At 38.0% G+C, this 20,343-nt stretch overlaps 1 protein-coding gene across 1 annotated transcript in view; it reads left to right on the top strand.

The window, feature by feature from the left end:
* The first annotated feature begins 1,376 nt into the window (after positions 1-1,376).
* Positions 1,377-20,343, top strand: part of LOC124171652 (mitochondrial carnitine/acylcarnitine carrier protein-like) — a 64,517-nt gene continuing 45,550 nt past the window's right edge. The window contains exons 1-4 of the mRNA XM_046550875.1: positions 1,377-1,873; positions 2,244-2,358; positions 11,478-11,674; positions 13,366-13,486. Coding sequence (XP_046406831.1) covers positions 1,775-1,873; positions 2,244-2,358; positions 11,478-11,674; positions 13,366-13,486 — 532 coding nt within the window. The 5' untranslated portion in view covers positions 1,377-1,774. The remainder of the gene's footprint in view (positions 1,874-2,243; positions 2,359-11,477; positions 11,675-13,365; positions 13,487-20,343) is intronic.

Raw genomic sequence — 20,343 nt, 5'->3', positions numbered from 1 at the left:
ACCAACTTTGTCTTCTCTGCCTCCCCACACTCCGCCTACTCTTAGGAGCGTTTTTTCATTTACTTGGAACCGCCAAAAAAATAGCCGCTCTTTACTGCAGTTGATGATTTCCTGGTCTCTTAGGATCCAGGTCAGCTTTCCGCCCCTTTCGGGCTCACAGCTGTTGTTGCGTCTCTTGCATGACTTCCCACGCTGGTGATCTAGGGATCTTAATGAGGCTGGTGCTCGGCCAGACCCGTGGAGGCGATTGGCCTTTTGTAGGTGTCCCACCACATGGGGACGTCGGTAGCGTAGGATTTGATGGTTGGGTTCCCGCTTTCTTCTGCCTTTTCGAAGAATTTTCTCGCCGATTCTGTCAGCCTTCTTCGTACTGTTGGTTCATTGGCGATCTCGTATACGATCTCCTTGGGGACCCATCTTGGAGTCTTGTTTATGAGGCGTAGTATTTTTCGAATGCCGATTTCCAACTGCTCGATGTCTGCATTGGAGATGGAGCCGGACCAAACTGGGGATGCGTAAAGGATTTTAGGGACAATGACTGCCCTTAGAATCTTTAGACGATCGGTAACCTTAATATCTGAGGATCGTAGGAGTGGATGTAGGACGCCGAATAGCCGCTATTTTCCTCCGGTGCACCACGTTATATAGCCACTGAGGGGAGGGAACACCAGGGAGGAGGGGTCAGGGAAAAAAAAGGATGATGCACTTGGGGCTGGACGGTCACTTCACCAAGGACACGGGGGGGGGGGGGAAACCACGTTCTTCTTCGTCTTAATCGTTCGATTTGCACACTTTAGGAGGGGAAGGGGAGAGCATTACACATCATTGTGGGGAGGAAAATAGGGAAACATCAAATGGGGACTCAATGATTCATAACACACACTCAAAAACCCTCTTACACTCACTCACACATTCATACGAACACACATCTAAAGAAAAAAACGGCCTTCCTTTACCTCGCACTCCCGTTTCAGGCGTCACTATGTAAGCGGATATATATATATAGCGAACGATATATATATATATAGCGAACGCCATGCGCTCCGAGCATATATATATATTCTGCGGTAATTTCATAGCTATGTATACTAATGAGGTTTTGTGAGAAACTGTCGCAAGTGTTATCAGATAAGTAAATATGCAAAGAAATATTCTTAAAAATGAAAGGGACCTTCAATCTTTATATTAGAAATGTGTCATCTTTAGTGGATTCAGTTTTGAAAAATACTTTCTTCCATCATAAAGTCGTGAACATGGCCCTTATATATAAGTATATAAGGACCATGGTCGTGAATTTGAATTAGGCGGTTTTCTGTACCAGCAACGCCATCTACTTGTAGAGGTTGGGAATTGAAATTTAAACAGTCGCGAAACGAACGTCGCGTGCCACGGGGGGTCGGGGGAGCAATTATCTTTCTCTATTTCTATTTATTCTAATTTGGCTGCTTGTACGTACGAATCGGATGCTGGTTGGCTGGAGATCAGAGGGGAAAAAAGTGACTCTCCGACAGGTTACGAGGCCGTAAGGCTTTCCGCATTAGATGTTGATCTAGCCGTATAGCCTTCTTCTCTTCGTTGGCGGTGCAATACCGTGCACAGGAGCGAGTAGATGACCGTTTACACAGAGCAAATTTATTATTAGTAGCCACTGTTTCGCAATGCTTCGATTTATTTAACTTCCCCTCTGATCCGTCATACTCGTATTGGGCCAGCAAAGCTTTCTGGTGGAGCCTTACCACCCGTTATTAGTCCTCGAAGATAACAATTCTACAAAATGTCTCAAGAATCTACTAGTCCGGTTAAATATTTTTTGTCTGGCGGTTTCGGTGGCGTATGCACCGTCGCTGCTGGCCATCCTCTAGACACTATAAAGGTGTGTCATAATGTTTTCATATTTTTAAAAATCTTATAACACGATTTGATGTTGACTCCGAATTTATGCTAAAACTGCTGTGTCATAATGGAGCGACTTCGGAATTTTGGCTTTGGACTTCATAATTATACTAGGTTAACAATTTCATCTTCTTTGGCTTGGGTTTATTATTATATATGATGAGGAAGCTATGGAAAATTCCAATTTAGGGCGAGGATTTTTGCAGATGTGTATGATCTAAGTTAATTTTGAAATTGTGAAGTAATGGTTCAAGCATTTCCTGTCAGGTAGAGTTTGAGGCTTCACGTAAACTATTTACCTGCTGGCATACTATTGGTATTGCTATTAGTATTTGGTGATATATTTCCAGGTTCGCCTACAAACGATGCCTAAACCTACGCCTGGAAATCCACCACTATATACTGGTACTTGGGACTGTGCCAAAAAGACTGTGCAGAAGGAAGGCATTAGAGGACTCTATAAAGGTGAATTTAACGTCTGTTTTTCTACCACATATCTCGGTTTAGAATCATTCTTGCCTTTGAGTTGATCGATGTATGAACTGGTTTCATTCGGATTTGTTGCTAATCTGAGGTCTTAATATACTTCTGCCACTGCATACATTCAGTTGATAAGGTAAGACTGACAAGCATACATGAGAGAGACGTTAAGTTCACTTTGTTGGATTGAACTGTCAGTATCTTTGTGGTGATTTGTGATAGGGGCATAACTGAAGTAAGCATCAGCTTTCAAGCCTCAGATTTTCTTATCTTTATTAACTGTGCCAGAGATGAAAGAAGTCATACAAATCTGTGGAAGTTTTGTTGTTTTCAGTACTACTTTGTAGTCAGTTAAATTTAGGTTTCAATGAGCATTTAAAGTTATGCCCTGGACACATTTCCCCCGGGAATTGTCCTCATCATCATCAATTTATTTTATCCTCTATTTTCTTGATGGGAGTTTTGGAGCTGTTTATGACCCTTAATGTGTCCAGGGCTTGTCCTCCTTTTCTGACACATCTAAGACCTTCGTAACCATTTCCAGTTCAATGTATAAAGTAGTTACCATTCACCACTTTAAGGTGACTAGATATCTCATGGTGAAAAAATGGGCATTTAATTTGGGCATGATGAGATATCTTGTCATGCTCAACACAATAATCATTATGTAGAGGTTGCTTGTCGAATAATAGTCACCCTAGTTGGTCAATAGAGAGGGGATTGGGTTGGTGTGGTGGCTAGAGTGTTGGCTTCCCACCCTGTGGGCTTGGGTTCAAATCCCGGCGGAGGTAGAGAATTTTCGGAGACTGCCCGATCCCTGCTGGAATGTTGTGTGGAGGATATTTCAAGCACAGCACTCAGTCAGTTGGATGGGATGCTAAGCCATGGTCCCCTTGGTGCCTTTCGTTAAGATCAGGAATGCTGACGCCGGGTTTCTCTCTACCCTTCCTTCATGGCACAAATGACCTCAGCTGTCGGTCGCCCCCTCTAAATACCATACCATGAAATGAGATCGTATATATATTAGTGTTAATGAAGGCCTACATAGTGCAGCTGTACCACTGCTTTCATGTTCTTTTGTGGAAAGTTCAAGGTTCTATGTAGGGATTTTAGTATCTTCCTTGCCGCTCGTTATCAAAAGGTGGTTGTGCTGTGTTGTCCATTTGGTTAGTGAAGGGGATTGTGGCTGAGATCCCAAACTAAGTATAGCATCAATTCCTTTTGATTCGCTACGAATGTATGCTCAAAACACTGAATCAGACTCTTGGCCCTTGTATCTCTGGGTATGAAGAATCTAAAGGCCGTTTTACACGGGGCACGGAATTGCACAGGTTAGTGCTGCATTAATTTCTAAAATGGCGTGGAATTGCGCGAATGCATGAACGAAATTAGAGCAGGGGCTATTTTGCCGTCTCACATCCATGCATTCTCGCATGCGTTCTAGCAATTCACCGCTTTACACGAAACAATTTTGACTGCGCCTTCGTACACGCGTCAGATTGTGCAAGGACATGCCCCGTGTAAAACAGCTTTAAAAGTTATCCATTTGGGAAAAAATGTTCCCAGAATGAGGTTTTGTTTGTTACAGGAATAAGATCTGGATAAGCAGCATTTGTCAACACTCGGTTTGGGATGTGAATGATGTCAGTTAATATTAATAATTCTTTATTGTGGGCAGGTGCCCAGTTTCAAGAAGTGGCATAAATACATGTAACATATGATGAACATAGAGTATAATAATGCATAGTATAATAATTCACAAAAAGAGAGGAAAAAATAGGTGCACAAGGTGCCCGTGTATCAATATAATATTAGCTGTCATATAATTCTTCAATTAACCTGACTGCACCCATAAGAATAATTAGATATTTGAATTTCATGCTCCTTTACTTAATTCCTGATTTTTACATTTTCAAGGACTTGCTACAGTATTGTAGTTTCTCACAACTAGTTTCACTCTAAAATTACAGTGGGTTAAAAATTTCTGCATTTTTAAGGGTAAATAAATCATGTTTTGAAATTAATGACTTTGTAAATCATGTTTAAAGACTTTCACATTATGAAAAAATGAGTCAGCAAGGTATTAATAACTTGTAGTTAGTTGTGTGAGCTATACAAAGAAATCTAAAATCAATTTTAAGTCCTTAGTTGATAGTCTTCTTTGCTGGTTCTAGGACTAAACCCAGGAAATTCTGCATGGCCTAGTTTCATGTATACAAATCAGCTTGAAGCCTTTCTGAAAGCACTGCCTTGATGTATGCTGTTCTTTCTTACCATTTGGCATCAAAGATTGACATGCTTTGTTGAAATTTACACCTTTGATTTAGTGAATAAGATTTTGGTCTTCATTCCACTCTAAATATAGCATTGTTATCATTAAGTTTCTTAGGAAAGAGTAAAGCAATGCTTCTCTGAAAGTGGTCACAGTAACTGCTTTCACTGGTAGGAATCCGATGGTGGTTGCAGAAAGTGAACTTGTATGCTTCACAATATTGAACAAAGGTTAAGTTTTTGATGCTTCTCGTGTTTATGGTTTTGATGCGTGTCTATTTGTTAAGTCATGAAGCTGTGGAAGGTTAGTTCTGGGGAATAAATTGTACTGATGTATCATGTGGGTTGAAATACAATTGGATTATTTAGACCAAAAAACCCCCTGTAAGAATTGTTTTATTAAATGAAGATATTGTTGCTCGCTATATTAAAACTGTGATGAAACTCTGACGTCTTGTTGGAATATTAACTCATGGCCCATAATGGACTAGAGTTCATGATATGATGATCACGTTTGATTTATTACTCATATTTATAGAGCAATAGTTAAGCAATTTACCTCAGCCTGTACGAGAATGAAGACTTAGGAACCGGCTGGGAATGGTCGCAAGGATTTGAATTTGGCGCCCAAAGCCGAAATGGTAGTGTATTCAAGGCCAAAAAGTAAAAAAAAAAGATTTAAAAACACATATACTACTTTCCGATTACATGGCGTCCACTTTTTTTTCTTTTTAGAGTTGCTGGCTAACGTGCGCATGGGTTCGTCTTTTTTTCGCTCTCGCCCGACATTGTAACATTTCCGTAGCTGCAGCCACTTTCGAACCAGCCGACTTTTTGTCTGCCACCATCAACGGCACAGCGCCGTTCTTTCAACTTACCATTGGTCTCTGTGGATGTATTCAAACTAGTCGAATTGCGCTGTTGACGGCAAGGCGCCCATTTCAATCCCACCCGGCGATGGGCCGTCCACAGCGTGAAGTACACTCAATGCTACATCGAGACCGCTTTCAGACGAAACGGCTTTTCGCCGGCTGCCATTCACTGGAAATTCAGGCGGCTTTCAGATGAGACGACTCTCTGCAACGCCGTGTGCCATGCCGTGAACGGCAGCTGGCAGAAAATCTTTTCGTGTGAAAGTGGTCTTACGATTGAATCATGTACATATACAAAAATTCTTCGACATGGTGTCCAATTTTTTTTTCTTTTTAGAGTTGCTGGCTAACGCGCAAATGGTGAGAAATGTTAATGACATAATTGAGAAAGATATGATCCGAGAACTTGTTCGTAAGTTGATAAATATATCCATGGCATGGAAAAGCGTGGTTATCCTGCAAAATGCAACACCGCATTACAATTTTGCGTTTGCTCGCAGCCGCCCAGCTTATCCATGATGTCGCCGCACCGGCGTGTTGAGCAGTTTATTGTTGAGGTTATAGGAACTGTGACAGTGAAGCATGCGAATAAGTTGTCAATTAATGTAACAATTTAAGTAACATCACAGAATGCAGAATATATTTTGAACTGACTCAAGAGTTACTACGAATTAGGATGATGTCGTCAAAAAAATTCCACGTGCATTGGGATGGTCACGCCTCCCTATCCTCTCTCAGGGATAATATTCAAATATTACAGCACATTTTTCCATTTGGTAACATCTGTTGTTAGAAAAATATTTAAATAATATGTGTACACATAGTTGGCCATTAAATATTAATGTAACACCAGTTTAAGTTGCATTTTAAATTTACATTCTCAAGAGAATTTTTGGTCATTACATTGTTTTTTGGAGTATTATTAGTCTTCAATTTTCATATTATTGGTAGGTATGCTTATTGGAAAAAAGACCTTGGAGTAGAGAAGTGGCTATAGGATTAAAGAAGTTCATAGGTGCTTTAAAATTTTGCCTTAGATGAAGGCATGACTTATAAACTCTTCTACTATGCTATAAAGTATATACTACAGTAAGCTCTCGTTATTACAAAGTTCACAGGACCGAAAAACCGGAGGTTTGTAAGAACGAAGTTCATATGCACATTTCTTTTAAGAATGGTAAAAAAAAAACTATTTAACGGACAGGATTAAATTATGTGCAGATATATAAAAAAAGGAAAACTAGTTTCAGTTTCTCAATAGAAGAATGTGGCATGACGCAATCGAGGGTTGATATCTTCCCAAATACAGTAACTCCTCGATATACGAACTAGATGTATTCCGAGACCTTGCTCGTAAGTTGATGAGCCTACAGTCGGGCCTCTGAGAGTTGTCTGTTGACAGGCAAAATGGTCTAGGTTGGGGTAGGGGGCAAGGTTGTCAGGTAAGAAAGGGAAATGCCTATGTCACTTGTAGACAAAAGAGGTCCATGAAGAAAGGAGCGCGAAGGGACGACGAGAGTGAAGGGCCCAAAGGAAGAATCACTGGTTTTGGTGATTCGAAGAAAGGGCTTGTTTTGGTGGATCAGGCTTATTTCTGTGCTCCATATGCATTTGACAATGTTGTATGACTAGGCGAGGGTGTGTGGTGCGTTTGGGGGACAGCAATTGGCTGCAAACTGGCGCAGGGTTTTTCGCCCCTCCTTTTGTGCTGTCATCGGACAACTCTTGCTGGCTGGACTGTATGCAAAGAATCGAGGAGTATTGTTATCCTGCGGAATGCAATAGTGCATCACAATTGTGTGCTAACTCACGATTGTGATGCACTGATCTAGCGTCATCGTGCGACTCATCCAGAGCCGAAAAAAATCGCTCTCCGCAGTGAGGAAGAGCGGGCGAAACACTGAAAAGTTCCTAAATTCACACCGAATTCAATGATACTTTGTTCAGATTGTGCCCTAAGTGCGAGTTCCTCTACGCCACGCCGCATAGCATCAGCCAAATCGAAAGGCACCAAATTCGAAATTTGAAATTTTTGAATGCTTGTATCTCTGAAAGTTCGTATATTGAATGTGCACAGGAAGAGGACTAACTGTAAGTCCAATTTACGGGTGGTTATGAGTGGGTAACCATGATTCCACTGGAATGATGCTTATTATATGATGTTGCATGTATACGTAAGAAATAACTATAATTGACGCCCTTGGGCACAGTACAGGAGGAGAACTTAAACGTGGCACAATTATTAAAACTTAGCATAATGTATATCCACCTAAATGCCGTCGCTTATTTGTGGAACTTTGTTATAAAGTTCATTTTGTAACTGCTGGGACCGGGGCTGAGGTTCGTAATTTCGTAATAACGTTTCTTTTACTATAGCTTGGATAGGCCTTTTCGTCGGGACCAACGATTTGCTTCGTAATAGCAAGAACTTCGTAATAACCTTGTTCGTATTAACGGGAGACTACTGTATAAAGTACAGGCAGTGATGAATTATGTGATGATCATGTTGGTGGGAAGGTTAACTATTCATGGTACACAGGACAAGAGATCACCTTCAAAATTAATTTATTTGTACAGAGAAGAATTCCCTTTAGGCCCTGTTCATTACACAGTTGCAAGCATGTGCATTATTTAAAAGTTAATGGGAGAGAGAAGGCAGTGGCTAAGAATTGCATGTCCTATTTGAAAATCTCAGTTTATTGCTGACAGCACTAAATTTTTCCCTGGATAATTAGGGTGTTGCATGCATCAGGCTGTGGTGTATTACTGCAAAGAACATGATTTGGCATTAACCATGCCATAGAATGCTTCGCTGGATTATACCCCCTGTTGCAGCTCTGGAAGACGTCTATAATGGTATTATTCAGGAGGTAAAAAAATATTTAAATACTTTCAGGGTTAAATCAATGCACATTTTTGTATTGAGTATTTGGTCCTGATTTTTTTATTTCTATATGCTTTGTAAGACTATTAAATTGCTCTTGGTCATGAGCTAGTATAGCATGAAAATAAGCACCTTCAAGCTTAGGCAATGCATTACACTAGGAGTGATTTTTTTGCATGTTTAACTTGTTTACTGGATGTTGTAGCTTTGGCATATATGCTTCCATAACTTCTTCAATCATGAAATAGCCTTCATGAAAATATAGATGTTACAATTGTATTCAGTGCAAAATTACACGGGGAGTGGCTATTTAATCATGTAATATCAAGGGTCCTCTTTATTGCAACCGTCATGCAATTATTATTGTTCGTTAACTACCACTGGCACCCGAGATCAAAATTATTACTTTCATGTATATAGTCGATGAAGTATTTGTGGGCAATTGAGAAACTGAGTATTTGAGGCTTCACGCACATATTTCATTGCTTTAGCATACAGGTTTGGAAGACTTTTTTGAAGTCCATTAGATGGCATTAATATGAAGATGGTTGGAAGCTCACTATTCTTTCGAACTTAAAATGCAAACAAAAAGTGAAGGTGTGTGGAGACTATTCTTTGCTGGTTTACTGTTTGAGTATGTGATGCTAAAGAAAATCCTTAACGACTCCATTTTGAGTAGTGCCCCTTTGGTTGGGTTGCAAATCATTGCTTTATAATGTTCACGGGGTGAGTAACCCGAAAAGTTCTCTGTCTCTCTCTCTTGAGTGTTGCCTTTGCCTGAGAAATGATACGCTCTTATTTCAATGTATTTTAGATAGAGATGTGCGAATAGTATCCGCGAATACTCGAATACCTCGAATAATAGAAAGTATTCGATATTCGAGATCTCGAATAGTTATGCTAAAGGTACCGTCTCGAATACCTCGAATACTTTGAATTTCGCGTCATACACTGTCGCTCGCACGTCGTTGGTAGTTGACTCGGAAAAATGAGAACTCTAGTCCTCTAGTGCATGCAGCGCCGTTTTAGCCAAGCTGACGAAATACATCAAATTCACGGGTTCGAGCGGTGAAAAGAGTTCGACGTGGGGAACTGAAATTGATCGGATGAAAAAAATCCGAAAATCCCAGGTGTCCCCTATCAGGAGAACCTCAGTTCCGTGGGATAGCAACATTGGCGCATTTCCCACGATCCGCTATCCCCATCCATTCAGCGTTCGCCCCACCCCCTCAGACGATTTCCTCTTCCCCGAAAACAAAAAAAAGGTCCCGGCTCGTGCAGGGATCGTATTACGAAGACCTCAGCTTTGAAAAAAATATCAAGTTACCGGAAAATAATAGAATCGTGTTTCACCCTTCCCTCTTTCTCCCCACTGACCATTTTCCCGCATCCATCTTTTGATAAAATGAGAGGAGGTGTTTGCCGTGTGTCCTTTGTGGCTAATAATGACAGGCACTTATTTTGAATCTTCCCCAGGAGATGAAACTACCATAGGGAGGAACTCAGTGCCGTGGGATAGTGACATTGGCGCATTTCCCACGATCTGCTATCCCCCTCCATTCAGCATTCGCCTCACCCACTCTTGAAGATTTCCTCTTCTCCGAAATCAAACGAAAGATCCCAGCTCGCGCAGGGATTGTATTACAAAAACTTTAGCTTCAAAAAATATCAAGTTACGCGAGAAAAATAAAAACGTGTCTCGCACCCACCCCCTTTTCTCACCCACTGACCTTTTTCTACCTACCTGCTTCGAATTTCCCCCTTTCTCGAGGTCAACTGCTGCATGAGTCATCTACTAGCCCGAAAGGTGTCTAACAATGACTTTCGGCAATTGTTATTACACCTTTATTGGATTGAAATATTAGTAATGTGCGCGTAATTTAAAAAAGAATAAGACCAAACACGACGGTGGGTAACGAATCACAATCAATACCTTTCGTTTTCTTTAATGAAGGAAACTACCCTATTGTTTACATAAAATTAAAATATTCCATTAATCAGCTAAATTCCTGTTTGAATCCTTTAAAGGCAATCACAATTATGTACTCGCCAAAATCTTGGGTTTCCTGCTGCATAGGCGACCTAGTCAAGCATTTTCACATTCATCGTTTAGTATTCGAGGTATTCGAAATTCGAGGTATTCGAATATTCGAGCAATGATTTAATATTCGAATTCGATATTCGAATTCGAGAAATTTACTATTCGACCCATCCCTAATTTTAGAGCCTCATCTCCATCTCATAAAATGAATTCCATTTGAAAACAATGAAAAATACTATTGGGAACTGCTTGAGACCATTAAGTATGGTTAATAAACGTAAGAAGGCATTCTTGTTTCAGAGTCAAATATGCTTTGATTTGAACATTTATCACCAAGAATTTTTCATAAAATGGCCTGGGTCTTTTGTCAGTGTTGGGGAGAATTGATCAGTGTGATCCACATTTTTTGTTGCATGTGGTGTCATATTAATTCCTACTGCAAAACGGATGGAAACCCCAAACCATGCAGTGCTTGCTGCCATCTACATACCATTTTAAAGTAATCAATAAGAAAAATTTTCTGTATTTTTGGTTGTATGCTATGTTAATACATATTTAGATAAAGTACTCCCTTTACTTTGGCATTGAGCTAAGATCCTTTGATTTTTACGATGGGTACTTAAACCAAATGTACTCCATTGGCATCTTTTGCTGTGTTGTGTTTTGGTCATTTATAGGGAATAGGTACACACATGGCTCAAAATTTGGGGTCTTGGTCCAATTAATGTTTCTTTCCCCTGTGGAATCGTTGCTGATAAAAAGCAGTTAGAAGTGACTCTGTGAAAGTCTGCTGAATGTCTGCTAATTGCCAGTCTTTGACTCTTGCTGAAGCAATTACATTTAGGACTTTTATGATTATTATAAAAGTTAAATATTTTTTATTTCTTGCTTTGTTGGTTATAGCAACAGGGTAATATTCCTAGAATAATCCATCAGTCTGAATTATTAAATGATAATGACTGGCAAATAATTGTGTGTTTTTAAATGAAATTTTTATTTTATCTAATAATCTAATGTAATTGTGCGTGTCTTGCAGGTATGTCTGCACCTATCTCTGGTGTGGCTCCAATCTTTGCTATCAGTTTCTTTGGTTTTGGTGTTGGAAAAAAAATTCAACAGAAGTCACCTGATGAGCAGCTCACCTTATCACAGCTCTTTGTCGCTGGAGCTTTCTCAGGAATATTTACAACAGCAATTATGGCACCAGGGGAGAGAATCAAATGTTTACTTCAGGTAAATCTGTATGCTGCTGAAAAATTGTTGATTTATTTGGTTCCATTTTAAATTTGGGGCTAAATTAATTTTGAATTAATTGAACTAGTGGAAAATTCGGCTTTATGAAGGCCTCTTCCATTATTATCATCCTTTCACTTGACTTCAATCTGTTCAAATGGAATAAAGTGGCTTATGAAATCTATTATCCATAAGGCTTGAATGGTGGAAGTAAACATAATTGGTTTATTTAGGCAAATTGTTGGGGATTTAGCTAAGTTTATAAGCAAAACAAAAGGTAGACTATGAGAGGGTGGCTTATTAAAAACTGAACTGGTGATTTTAAAAGTATATATGAAGTTAATAGAAAAATTCCAGTGGGAAAGGTGGTGATAGGATAAGGCCTTTCTCACTCCAATGGTTGAACTTTCAGAAAACCATTATTTTGTTTTTATCATTTCAGTCAGCATTATCCATATTTCTTCTTGCCACTTATTTAGTTTCTCATAGTCGACATTTTCAAGTGTACACATGGGCTGTAGTATTAACGAAAATGGCCATTCTTGTCTTAGAACCATCATGTTTAGTTTTTTGTCCTGACTAGACAGTTGCTCATAAGTTGCCCAGGAGGCAACTAGCTGGGGTGTGACGGCTCTTTGTGGAGATCACAAAGAGCCATCACAATTTCTGGTATCCAAGGTACAGATCTATGGAGATTTTAAGGATAATTATTGTTCTGTTACATGTTGCATTAATTTTTCATTGGGAGTTCCAGTGGCTGGGGCAGAAAACGATGGGCTACTTAAAGTTAGGAGGATTATTATATGGTGATTTTACTGTTAATGCTTTTGTCACATGTATGTAAAATTTTGCTTCATTCTTCTGAATTAGTGAGGTACTTCTATCAGCTCAATATTGATTTGATCAAAACTTGCAAAAAATTATAATGGAAAACCAATTACCTCTTAATTGAAGTATAATGAATATACAACAGACTCCGGCTGCGGCTTATCTGTGTTGCGAAGTTTCCGTGCATTATTTTCACTCTTTTTCAGTGTTTTCAGCGATAGATATATAATAAGTAAAATTGGACACAGCATCACCAGAATTACTGTATCTTCATGCATGGCTATACCCCAATTATTATTTCTATTGGAATCCCCTTTCGTAAAACGGAATTATTTACATGAATGGGATCCCCTACTCGCAGTGTGTGACCGCGCTCTGTGATCATGGATTTGCGTCCTTCGGCATTTGCAACCCGGGCAAGTCGTGCGAGATGCGACTACATGGTTTGATGCCTGACAGTGTAGTTTTCAAAGTCGCGAAGTGTTTTTGAAGCATTCATGCAACCTCTTTTCTGTATCCGTGATCACACAGCCAAGGATGCGTGCTTTTTGAAACCAGGTCTTATAGGGAGCAGTAGGCATACAAGTACAATCACGTTTTCACAGCTAAAAAGATCGCAGTAAGGCGAAGAAAGCTCTCAATGAGTCTGGGAAGCATTCTTAAATAACAGAATAAGTGCATGAATAATATTACATTGTTTGATTTACATAATTTATGAGCATTGCAAGATAATTAAGGGTTTATTTGGGTTATCCATGTTTTCCAATTATTTTTGCCACCTCTCCTCATCATTTGGCCCGATAATCGGGAGAGTGGTGTAGTTCTAATTTGAGATTCAGATTACTTATTTATATGCTTTATAGATTCAGCAAGGTGAGGGGGCACCTGTAAAGTATGCTGGCCCTATTGACTGCATCAAGCAATTATATAGAGAAGGTGGAATTAGAAGCATATACAAGGGGACAGTTGCAACGTTGCTAAGAGGTATGTACTCTCTAACTATTTATCTCCCATGGCCCTGTAGATACCTGCTGGAGCCATTTTTCAGTCAGCCCTTTCCTACATAGTTTTTTGAATGATATGTAGTAATATTTTGGTCATTTATTGGATTAATTCATGTAGTACATTAAATAAATATGTGTTTAACATCATGAAAAGATTTTCTTACCTACCTTAATATCAGCTTTAACTGTTATTTGGTTAGCAAAACTTGTCGAATCGCTCCTATATATCCTGTGGTAAATTGCAGTTCCAGCACTGCTGCTAAAATGTTATGTATGACCTTTAATACAACTGGTAAGCGTATCACTTTAAGCTGCTGTCTGAGTTTATCTATTTTCTATCTCTAACATGAAAGGGGAGTAGCTGTTTTCCTAAAAAGCTGTTCGAAGGTGGTGTTTTTTTGTCTGTTGATTTTTTTGGAAAAAAGTGTTATAAATTCTTTGGTGTGTTAAAGGAATATGGAAGTGTACATTTATGCTGTTCAGGGAGCATAATGGTAAAAAATAACTGGCATAGTTTCCTTGGGTATCCAGGATTATTTGTTACAACAGCAACTCTAGGATGTGGATTATTTTATAATTGTTCTTAAATTTTTGATTTCAGCCTCTCAGTGTGTATGGTATGGGGAGTAGCTTTGATTTGATGAAAAATCAAGTTGTTCATGTAAGATTTTCAAGGTTGGTCTAGAGCACTAAATACAATAGTAATTTTTTTTCAAATTGATAAAAAAGTATCATTTCTATAGGTTAAACCAAGAATTATTTTATTTTGTTTTTATCACTTAGTATCCCTAAAAATTCATGTAACTGCCTTTGCATCATGGTTATCAATAACTAATGATATTCAATCACAAACAACCATGCCTTTAGTAGAGGTTACCTGTCCAGGGGAGACTCAAACCTACGACCTCCATTTTGTCAGATGAGGACTTCACCTCACTGCCACTGAGGCCAGCTATTACTTTGTCTCTTGGCCTTATTTATTCTTGGTTTGATCTCTTAGGTATCATAATTAACTCAATTTTTATGTCCAAGCTACCATTTTCCAGAAGCAATGTAATTTAGTATGGAACATGGCCATACTCTATATGAATGGGGTGCCGTGTACTTGAAAAGCACAGTCATGGTCAGGTGATTGGTCCGTCACCTCTCATTGTCCTATCTCCACTTCATGTCTTTCCTTGTAAGAGGCTAGGGAAATTTCCCAGTGGAAACACTGGCAGTATGTCTATTATTCATACAAGCGTACAGCCCAAACATCTCTAGATTACACATATGTGCTTGTGTCTTGTGCTTTCATCAATTTTCCATCAGAATAAATGCTCTAAATTACATACCGTATATCTCCGAATATAGTCCCCCTCTGAATATAGTCCCCCCCCCTAATTTTGAGACCCCAGTTTTGGGAAAATTTTTAAAATGCAAAGGAAGGCAGTTTTTCTGTGGTTAGCAAGTTAAGATTCTAGAGTCAATAAAAACTATTTTTTCTGTGAATAATAAGAACAAATCTGTTCACACATTTTCCATCACAACAAAATAACTATTCCTAAAATATGTTGTTATCCATTGCATGTATCAGTAATTTATAGTTCCTTAACCAGATGTAATGAAGTAATGAGAAAATTTTTCAACTATCCAAGGCTATTGTATTTTTTTAAACACTCACAAATTATTAATATTTTTGATTTCCAAATGACTACAGACAATGTAAATATATAAGCTTTAACATAAAGCCCATAAAGAGTATTGCACCTGGCCCTGAAACTTCCTTAGACCCAGTGTAACACACCCATCACAAGTCATGTCAAATCCAAGTGACTAGAAGAATTTAGGAAATCTAAATAAAATTGTGTTAAATAAATTATAAATATTATAAAAATATTGCCATCTAATGCCTGCTAAGCAAAATAATTAAACTACAGGACTTACAAATATCAAAGTAATAACATTAAGAAATAAACTTTTTCCACCAAACATAAACACTGAAAAAATATGTTATCAATTTTCAATGCCTCGTTGCGAATCATTGCATAAGTTATACAAAGAGTTTCTGCTCTGCATTTGCGCACAAATTCGACGATATTTTCCTCTAATTAATGAATCTGCCGCATTGAGACCCCCGAAATGACTTCCGCGATGTATTAGCGCTTTGCAATCTTTCCAAAGACTTTCTTTCCACGCCAAATTTTTCAGCCATTATATGAATACTATGATTTACGGTGCATTCTGCAACGGCTATTTTTAAATTGGCATCGAAACTCCGTCTTTGATGGCTTCTAATCTGCCGCAGGATTGATCCTCATCTTTCTACTTGATCCATCACCTCACTGTTGAACGTAAAATTATTTTTAATAAAGAAAATATCACGGAAATAATTGCGAAATATTATGTGACGTAATTTATCGATCCTACTTACCCTGGCGAATTGAAGATATTCCTCCATAAATTGAACGCTTTTTCGATGCTGAGTCGCTGGATTTCGATCAAATGCAGTAATGCCGGTGCTTCTGGTTTAAAGCCATTGATTATTGCACCTTTTCAGAAACAAATGCATAACTATTGCGCATTCTTGTTCTGTGAAGGCGGTAAAGGCAGTGGTTGTAAACACGAACCGCACGGGCACATGGACATATAGTAGCTACGGCCGCAATGAAATGCGAAATTGTCACGAAAGGTGTACTTTATCTGTTTATTTTTCGCAATGATTTCAATCGTGTTACTATTAAATGAGCGACGTATTAGTATACTATTGATTCAATTCTAGTGTTCGATTAGTGTGTGTTTAGTTTTGATTTTAATTATTTATTGTTTTGCGTCATTAAGTGATCAGTGTCGATTGAATTATTCTAACAATACTTTTCCAAGAAAAATTAACGGCTACCCGATGGATTCCGTGAAAACGCGTATTCGATATGCTATTTTAATCGGAAGAATCGTATCTTCGTATCTTTACAACATTTGTGGCAAAAATTGTCTTAATTTCCGGTAAAACGTGGCAGTATTTACTCATATCTTCGATTATAATCCTCATAAATATACTCAAATAGAAAGACTATGAGAAAATTAGCCATTATGCTGTTATTTATAACTTGATGGTCACCTTTAGTATGCTAAATTGGATTACACTCGATTATAGTCCCCCCCCCCTTACTTTTCCTCGGCCATTTTTTGAAAAAAAGGGGGGACTATATTTGGAGATATACGGTATGTATTTTCAACTGGGAAATTTCAGAAAAGCATTGCAGATTGTGCTGCCTTAGATATTCGTCACACTGCATTAAACATGAACAGCTGACAGAAGAATGTCCATAGACATTGACATGGTCCCTCGTTCAAATGATTTTTAGAAGCTATAATTCTATAATCATTTCAAAGGGTGTTTCAAGGGTATTTTACTAAAATTTTTGTCTTTACATACAAGTATATAAAATTCTTGCTTTCTTGCTCCTATTTTCTTCTGGTGTGTGGTCTCGGTGAACTCTGCCGAATGTCTGATGAAGGTATATGAGGTGTGAGCAGAAAACAATGGAAACTAAATTTCTCATGAGTTTGGAGAATCTGACTCAATTTTTTAAATATTTTGTTAGTTTGTATCCCCCTGAAGTACAGTAAAACCTCTATGTAGTGAACCTCTTTACATCGTAAACCTCCATACTTCAGGTTGCCCAAATTTTGGTCCCCTCTTTTACGATGTAAAGAGGTTTTACTGATAAAATTTTCAGCTTTATTCCTTTTTTACTTTGCCTGTTACTGCTACTAAGGAGAGACATGTTCATACAGCCCCTACGGTCCCATCAGATTTACATGTAAATTTATAGGCAAACCTCTATACAGTGAACCTCTTTACCTCGTAAAACCTCCACTTATCATAGGCACACCCGAGACGGCCTAACTACCTCCGCAAATTGTACCGAGACAACTAGAGACCATTAATGCAGCCACGATTATGTACATGGAATGACATTTTCAGTGATAAATGTTTCATGCTTATTTTTTCTTGGACACCTTAAATATGTATGCTGTAATTTTCACGTTAACCATTGGTTAAAGCCATTTTGTTCCATATGAGAGCATACCTAACTGTAAATCAGAAAAAAGGTATCCAACTATCCTAATAATATTAAGTGACTGTTGAATGAAGAGAGCCCACATTGTTTTCTCTCGAATCACGATAAAAATCATGCAGTAGTGCTCGGTTTCTGTTATTATTTAATAATAAATATATGTTCTCTAATGCATGCATGTTTGTTTAAACACATAAATTCTATGGTTTAAAAGACGGCAGTGCCTTTCATTTCCGAAGGATAAGAAAAAATGGTGCCTATCACTAAAACCTCTCTATAGTGAACCTCCAAACATCAGATTGCCCAAATTTTGGTCCCCTCCATTACGATTGACTTTTTACTTTTTTACTGATAAAATTTTCAGCTTCTTTCCTTTTTTACTTTACCTGTTACTGCTACAAAGGAGAGACATGTTTTTATGAGCTGTGATATTTGCTGCTTACCTCTTTCCTTGTTCATGAATTTTTGACCAAAAACAATACTGTAACGATGCCCCAGCTTCCATATTTGCCGGGCATGGCTCCATGTAACTTTTTCGTATTCCCTAAAATAAAGAGAACCTTAAAGGGCAGTCGTTTTATATTCATAGATGACAATAAAAGAAATCGCTGATAGAGCAAAAGGCTATCCCAAAGATCGAGTTTGAGACGAGTTTCGAGGATTGGATGAATCGCTTGCACAAGCGAATAATATCTCACGGAGACTATTTTGAAGGCAGCTACATTAATTTAGACAAATAAATATTTTTTCCAAAAAAAACTAAAATTCCCCTTTTTTTACACCTCATGCATGTGTCTCACCTACTGCTGTGGTAATTTATGCTTTTAGCCAGGAAAAATCGTTGCATAATTGCACTCAGATTTTGTGTTTCAATGAAGATAATGAGTTAAAAATGCTCTTGTAAGCGAAGGAGTTGGCAGTAATTCCATGAAATGAGATGCTGATGATATTGTTGCCTCAAGAGCAGTCATGCAAGTTTATATTACTACAGATTTTGTGGACGCCGTATTATTACACTTCGACATTCGACTTTGCTTCCTGCCGTTGTGCTGCAGACCACCGACAGGCATTGGGGTCCACCCAAACTCTTGAATGTCTATCACGATGCTCTTCTTGGGAAGAAATGCATGTTAAAAACTGCAGTCATGCTGGTGGATGTTGGAGGATTGGGGAATACCTCACTATTTGTTGAAGGACCAGTGGGCAAAACTTCTTCGTTTGTTCGTTTAGATACGCCGTTCGTTGAAGCACCCCTCACCTATCCTACCTTAACTGGTCTTCTTTTTATCCTTTTGTATTGCAAAGTATTTTAATTAATTAGGAAATGCATAATTTTGGTGGCAATGGCTTTTTCTGTGAATGTCAAATGACTTGAAAAATGAAAAAATGCCAGGGAAAGAATAAAAAAAGTCCATTGGAGAAAATGACGAAAATTTTGGAAACACCTGACTCGCTTGAAGGTACAATTATTTTTCTACAATTAGTGTTTGCATGAAATAATAGGATGATGGATTAGTTATTCATTTTAGTTTGTGAAGGTTTTCTACTTTATGAATGTCAGAGAATTTATTTAATTATATTTTATCTTTATAATTATCTTTTTCCTAGCATACAGGTACCTGTATATTCTTTATGAATTGTTGACAAACCTTTTTGGGCGTGAGATAATACACCAAATATATTTCAAGCCATTGTTCTCCTCCTTGAATTATGCAAAAGTACCATATTTGTGCCCCTGTAAAATCTAAACTAAATGAGCCAAGCTAGTAAAACTTTTAGAAGCTGTAAAATGCAGCCATAGTTTACCAAAATGCTATCAAAATGATTTTCAATTACAAATTTTTTTTCTGTAAATGTTCAAGAATTGTACTTTTGACAAATTTTGACAAAAAAGTGACATTTTCAAATACAAATAAAATCGCATATATCACATGAAAGCCATAGCGATCACTGTAAACATGGTAAAGACCACCAGCTTTGAAATAGAGTGAGGTTTTGGGCAATTTTGAATTAATTTGTTGATAAATCTTATGAAAATGATCTTTCTGCTAATGTGTTTTGTTGAAAAATGCCACTTTTTCAACTTCTAATAACAAAAAAGGGACACCAATTAAGTGACTGAGTTTTTTAATATACCGTGCATTATCCTTCCTCTTTCAGGAAAATTAAATCTGGAGTTATGTTTCAGGGCTTCTCCCAAAAGGTGAGTTGAATTTGAGTATTGAGGTTCCTGTTAACCCCTATCATTCTTTAAATTTAGCAGCCAATCTATTTTTAATTAGCAACATTTTAGCAAATACATACATATATGGAATTACTATATATTTGCATACAGGCAAAAACTGGTTGAATATTTGAAGAATAATTACACACCTCAACCTCTAATCCTGATGGTAAGCATCCTCAACTGTTTGAACAACACAGCCAATGTACCATCTGTTTTCATACACCACAGTGACAGTTCCAGAGTTTTTAATAATGTCACACACCTTTTGGGGCTAAGCCCTGAAACATAAGTGCTGTGGCCCGCCATTTTACAATCATCACTAAAATAAATCATAGAAGCACTATCAATCATGGAAGCAACTTCAGGTTTAATTCTCCTGAAAGAAGAAGGATAGTGCAAGTTATATTAAAAAATTCAGTCTTAATTGGTGTCCCTTTTTTGTTATTAGAAGTTGAAAAAGTGGCATTTTTCAACAAAAAACATTAGCGGAATGGTCATTTTCATAAGATATATCAACAAATAAATTCAAAATTGCCCAAAACCTCACTC

Source organism: Ischnura elegans, chromosome X, assembly GCF_921293095.1.
Source record: "Ischnura elegans chromosome X, ioIscEleg1.1, whole genome shotgun sequence".
Classification (NCBI taxonomy): Eukaryota; Metazoa; Arthropoda; class Insecta; order Odonata; family Coenagrionidae; genus Ischnura; species Ischnura elegans.
Note: the sequence above shows the minus strand (reverse complement) of the source record. Positions and strands in the feature narration are given on the sequence as shown.